The sequence below is a fragment of the Pterocles gutturalis genome, unplaced genomic scaffold, assembly GCF_000699245.1.
Source record: "Pterocles gutturalis isolate BGI_N339 unplaced genomic scaffold, ASM69924v1 scaffold29268, whole genome shotgun sequence".
Classification (NCBI taxonomy): Eukaryota; Metazoa; Chordata; class Aves; order Pterocliformes; family Pteroclidae; genus Pterocles; species Pterocles gutturalis.
In genome coordinates this window covers 1070-7378 of record NW_010118937.1, presented here as the reverse complement: position 1 = coordinate 7378, position 6309 = coordinate 1070, and the positions used below count along the sequence as shown (strand labels likewise).

At 40.9% G+C, this 6309-nt stretch overlaps 1 protein-coding gene across 1 annotated transcript; it reads left to right on the top strand.

The window, feature by feature from the left end:
• Positions 1–322: 322 nt before the first annotated feature.
• Positions 323–4424, top strand: HAUS2 (HAUS augmin-like complex, subunit 2; the record flags this gene model as incomplete). Its single annotated transcript, XM_010076407.1, is given in 5 exon segments — positions 323–571; positions 1902–1971; positions 2828–2960; positions 3980–4088; positions 4218–4424. Coding segments are annotated over 5 exon segments (768 nt in total), but the record flags the coding sequence as incomplete, so codon positions are not given.
• Between the last annotated feature and the right edge of the window lie 1885 nt (positions 4425–6309).

The window sequence follows — 6309 nt, the reverse complement described above, 5'->3', positions numbered from 1 at the left end:
CCGGTGCCGCAGGGCCTGGTCCGCTGCGGTGCCGCTGTGCAGCCTGAGATCGGAGGGAAGCGCGAAACGGTGTGACTGTGTCCGTAAATGCTCGTTAATGTGAAAAACGGAGGAGTTTTCCTTTTCTTGTGGGAGCTCCTGTGGTTTTTTTGGGCGATGGCAGCTTTCCTGACTAGGAATAACAGTACCTGCTGGTGTTCTTCTGGAGCGTAGCCTGGGGTTGGTTTGTGTCCCCGGGGGTGTTCTGCAGCACACGAGCCGGTAGCGCTGAGAGTGCTCTCATACTGGCTTTTATGAAATTTTATTCCTTTTCCCCCAATAGCGCACGTGTGTGACGAGTTGTTCAGCTGAAATGTACTGCCTTGCGCAGCGCAGGAGATCAGCCGTGACTTCAGACTGTGAAAAGCCAGTCTGGAGAATTTGTTTGATATGTTCTTGCTGCTCGCTGCACTTTTCTCCTGTTGTTTCCATTTCATAGGAGACATTGGATTTGACACGCAGAGAAGACCCTTGCTTTGGGAAGTTCTTGGAGATGGAAGAAATTGGGAACTTGCAAGCTGAAATCAATGAGGTACAGCCTTTACTGTTGTCAGCATACACTCAACACCTCAGTACTTAGAGAAAAGACATGTCACCTGGTGGGTGCTGGACTGCAGTGTGCTATTGTTTCATGTTTTGGGGATTTTGGAGCAGTTTAGCTGTTTAACAGTTGGCACTCCTTCCCCAGCGGACTGAGTTATTATAAAGAAAAGAACAAAGTGATGAAACAAAAGCTTTCAGTGTAACTGGAAGGACTCAGAAGCTTGTGTCTTTGACTAAAGTGTTAGGTGAAGTTTGCTGAAGAAACTGAAAAACAAATATGACTTTATAGCTGACTTACATTCACAAAAAAATGTGTTTCTTTCTAGGCAATTAGGTGGTTTTGTTGATTAGCAAGAGAGAACCTCAGTTATTTCCTATGGCCTGGACTGGCTGTTAGCTGGTATTTTACGATTTCCTGAGCATTTGCTCACTGGTACAAAAAGTGTGTTTATTAAATGACACAACGTGAGCTCCAGCAGCTACAAAGCCTTACAGCAAACCAGTGTGACAAATTCATCATGTACTTTTTTGGAGAATGAGTTAAACAGCTGACATCATCCTTTATTGACCAGCAAAAGGAGCAAACGGTTTCCAGCTCCCAGTAAGGTATCTTCTTAGCCTCCTTTGCTTGAGGTTTCACATACAAAGTACTCTGTCTAACAAAGTTCAATATGCTATGAGTAAAGTTTTGTCTTCTCTTCAGCCATCAAGAAAAGCAAAGCAGTTCTCTGCATGTCCTGAGAGACTGATGTGTCTTCCTCTCCTGTACTCCTCAGTGTTCTCTTGTCTAGCCAAAACAACCACAGCTCTTCCAGCTGCAGCAAGGTCACTGCTACCCTTGTGCTGGTTAATCTTTGGAAAGAATTAAAGCTAGGAGGCTCACCTGAGAGAGCCCCTCCCACAGCTGAAAAAAACCCCCAACACAACACTAACTGATTTTTGCCAGGATGGTTGCCTTCAGGCTGGAGAGGTTCTTTAGTAGAATGTAGACTGTGAAACTGCTTTCTAGATGTTTCTGTGTTTTAGGAATGAATTGCAGGATCTGTCTTTTCCAGCACAAATTCCCAATAAATCACCAAATTCTTTAGGTTTTTTTAAACCATCTTTTCCTCTTGACCACAAAAGCCCCACCTAGTAGTAGAAACACTTGAGACAGGCATGGTAACATGCTCTCATGCAAATGCTTGCTCTTTCACACAAGCGCTCTCCTCCCTCCTCCTGCTTTCTCCCTTTCTACTTCCTCTCCCACCCCAAGAGAGTCAACAGTATTTGGATAAGTATGTTAAAATCAATTTCATTTGATGGTGTTATTGTTGTAGACAAAACTGAAAATTGAAATTCTGCGGTTGGAGAAGGAGACAGCGGACATTGCTCACCCTTTTTACTTACGTAAGTGCAGTTGTGTCTTAGAAAAACCAAGAGTGTTCATCAGCAGATTACCATTTCATCTGAGTATGTGACACTTCTAGAAGTTATTGCAGCTGTGTCCACTGGCTAGCTTGTTAGAGGTGGCAGGTGTTTTATTAGGTCCTGAAGAATGCTTCTGTACTGTTTGAACTTGCACCCTCTGCTCTCTCAGTAGAAGGTCCCTGTGTAACTTATTCTCCACCAAAAAAAAGGGGGGGTGTGCATGGGACGGGGGGTACCTATGCGTGTGTGTGTGCTTGTGTGTGTTGTCAGTGGAGCGTCAGGAGTTCTGAGATCAGCAGCAGTATGATTTGCTTCCCTTAGCCTGTGTGCTACTTTGCTGCTTTTCCAGTATCTCAGTGTATTTCTTATGCATCTGTATGCCCCTAAAATTATTTGGATTTTCATTTTAGTATTTTGGGAGCATATGTATTCATTTCTTTATTGTTTTTCACTTTTCCGGCTACAATTGGATGCTTAAAAACATTCTAGCTTGCTGCCACTGTGGTAGGCTAGAGAAGTATATTGTCATACTTCAGTGCTGTGGTATAATTTAAGAAGTTGGTTTTGTCTCAAAGACAGTTTACTTAAAACTATAAATAATGTAAAGCAATTAACAAAACTATATCTCTAAAAAGGAGGTATTGTGACTTTGAGGTGCATGCTGAAAATTAAGGCCTATACACTCCCACAGGTCATTCTGATTTAATGGTATCTTTCTGGAGTGTAAACTGTCCAGTGCAGTAGCTCAGACTTTTTCTTTCTGTCTTTCTCCATAAGAAATGTTGCTCTTCTTTTAGCAGGACAGTAGTTTCAACTTTGCAATTTTATTTTATAGGCAAAAAATGTGAGGTTCTGCAAGGTATGAGCAGACACTTGGAAGCCATACTGAGATGGAAGGAGGCTTTTAGGAAGAGATTGCTGAAGCCCAGATGTCAAGAGAGCCTGCCTATTGAGGCCACTTTCCACAAGTAGGCATATAAAAAACAATTGTCCTTTGTTTGCCTGAGTCCAAATTAATTTTAACTAATAGCCAGTAGAAGTGGCATGCTTTCATTCACTTTTCCATTGAGAAGAATAGAAGTGAAAAATGGTAGCAGAACCTTGCCGATCTCTGGTCTGCCAGGATCAGGACAGTGCGCTGAAACACACCAAACGCACTCCGGTTTGCTGAACGGGGAGCATTGCTGAGAGCAAATGCTAGTGTCCTGTCTGCAGGCTCCCAATTTATCATCCAGGATTACATAATCTCAGTTTTGTTTTTACATTCTACTGACCTTCAGGTTTTGTCTGTTTTCCACTACATGGTGTTTTGAACCTGCTGCTTCTCACGCTTGCAGTAGGGTTTTCTGCAGTGCTGCCTCACTTGTCCACAGTCGTTCTCTAACCTGAAGGTCAGTTTACATTTTTCCTAACCAGCAGTTCTTTGTTCCCACAGAACCTCAGGTAAGAGCTAGTAGTTTACTCATTGCTGAATTCATGAAAGGTAGTGACATGTATCTCTATGAATATTTGCTTAGGTTATTGGTCTTCTGAAGATCACACAACAGTTTGTGATGTATTGTTTTAAACAGGTGTGTTAAATGCTTGATTCATTATGCTTCTCCATAGGTAGGAATTATTACTTTAGTGCTTGGTGTCTTCATTCCACTGTGACTTGCTCAGAATAAGTGTGTGAATGATTCACAGACATAATACATGTTTTAAAAATATGGCATGTTTTAAAAATATGGTCTGTCTTCTCATGGTCTAAAAATCTAGTCTAGGTACTGAAGTAGTGTATATTCACTTCTGCAATTTATGCCCTACTTGTTGCTGAGAGTCATAAGAAGAAGTGTAGTTGCAGAGAAATAAATTAGATGGTTAAGACATTCCGTAAAACTGGAGAAGAGGAGTAAGGAAACCCCCTGGGGAAAGAAAAGAGCCTAGAAATAATAAATCTTCATTGTTTTGCACAGCTTTTGAGTGGGGGACTCATTCTTGGTTACAGGGATGTAGTAGAGTTGTTGAAGGAGGCTGTGACTTTCATTGAGAAACTTGAAAGCCATTTGGAGACTCTAAGAAGCATCCCTCAGATACCGAACATGATGAAGAATATGGTGAGTAGCAAAAGAACTGAGCCTTCTGTCTCCTTCAGCGTTAAGAATTCAATGTTGTTTAGGTTATTTTTATGTCCTGCTAGATTGACAGGATGTATAGAGATTAAATCCAACTCTTTTCTGCTTCAGGACACTGCTTTGGCAAAAACAGAGGTGCTTGTGATGGAGTTGGACGAGCTGGCAGATGAAATATTGAAATGGAGGGAACGACAAAAAGAAGTGTATTCTGACAGCATCTGCAATACTGCTGATTTGGACTTTGGCTTATCTTCAACAAATAATTTTCCTCAAATAGCAGGGCTATTCAGTGAACTACCTTCTTACGGTCTTGGGTGAAAACTACAGCATAGTTGTGCTTTAATCCAGCAGGGTCTTTGTAGGTAGCTATATTTCTGTTCTTATGTAACAGATCTCCAACTATTTGGAAAAAAAAAAAAAAAAAACAAGGACAAAGGGCAGTAGGTCACAGGAAGACAGACTTCTGGGAAGACTGTTGAGGAGTACCTTTTTGCAATGGTTACACAGAATTCCCTTGGAGCCTGTATAATCAATGCAAATGTTTTGATATTTCTTATGCACTTGCTCTAGGGTCTCTGTTCATTTTTATAAGGATCTTGATAATACTCCGTATTTTGTATGTTACTATAAAACTTCAATAAAAGCACCAGATTTCAAGAGCTCATTTTCTTGGTTTTTATTTTGTTATAAAATCCTGTAACTAAAAGAATAGTGGAAAGTCTTGGGTCCCAGCTTATGCTTCCATAGGAGTTCCAACCAAGAAATTAAATTAGTTTTAAGTTACAGTTTATTATGGTTATGATGTGGTTGTGTGGGAAGGCAAGGAATGGACTTGGTGATATATGGCACCTCTACTGATCTGCAAACCACGTTTCTATAATAGTGATAAACATATTCTTCAGTCTCTTCTGTTACTTGCCTTATCTTCAGTGCCCCACCCCCTGCCCCTGAAATAAACTAGTGTCATGACTATTGACTGACGATTTAGCAAAAGCATTGATTGGTGCGGGTTGCAACCTTAGTGACTCTTATGTCATGAAAAGACCTGTTGGTCAAATGTCATTGGCAGAACATCTATAAATTGGGGCAGTTGGTTGTCTTTGGAGGATGTCCAGTTTTGTATTTGGGATACAGAGCAAACTGGAAGTGGTGCTGATGTATTCCTTTCTACCGTTGTGTCGTTTGTGTTATCTGATCTCTTCATACATCCAACCTGTTGATTTATATTTCTGAAACCAAGAGCCCTTTATTTTTTGAAAGTAACCACTAGGTGGCTCAGTACCACACAAATTGCACTGTAGTTTACCTAAATAGCATGAAAACTTCAAAGTAGAGTAAAGGAGGAAATCTTTGGTCCTTTGTTGAGCACACTCTGATCTGGCTTACTTGTAATCGGCCTATTCTATATTTGAAATTTTTTGAGAACCCCGTTTTAATCTCTGTAGACTACATCATTCTCCTGGGTGTGATGTCAAGGAGTATAGCTTAACAAATCTCTAGTATACTATGTATGCAAGTGAAGCTGATGTTCCTCTCTGCTGCTGTTGAGAAAAGTTAAGAGCATAGAAACAATTTGGATTAAGTCAAGCAGAATGTCAGTAGATAGGATCTGAGCATATAAACTGGCATTTGAGTCCCATAAACGTGAATGGGATCTTTGTGTGAACACTTGCTATGTCATTGCAGGATTTGGGCCCAAAGGCCCACATTGCTGTCATTTCAGATGGGGAAACTAAGGGCTTCCACAATTGCAGAGGAGGAGCTGGCATTTTTACTGGAAATGGTTTGCACAGTCTGTGAAAGGGGAAGCCTCACGCTAGCTATTACGAAGAAAGTTAACCCTGTCTCAGCTGAAACGAGGACAAACAGACTTCTGGCAACATTGTCCCGTGCATCTCTCACAGGCTTAACCTCTCTCATTTAGGTCAGGCACGTTAAAGCTATTGTTATTTAATGCTTCCATAAATAGGATGAAAACATTTCTAATTAGTTCATTATGATTCTGTGAAATGAAGACAAAGATGTGTTTTTGCCAAATCCCAAAGAGTGAAGTGTATTTTCTTCCTTTACTGTATCCGTTATTGGGGAGCTGACTGTGCAGGTGGTGGAGTTTAGCTAATACCGTTTGCCATGGACATACCAATTCATTCTTTTGTATGATTAAAGGGAGAAATCTCTTGAAGTAAACAGTGATTCACAGCGT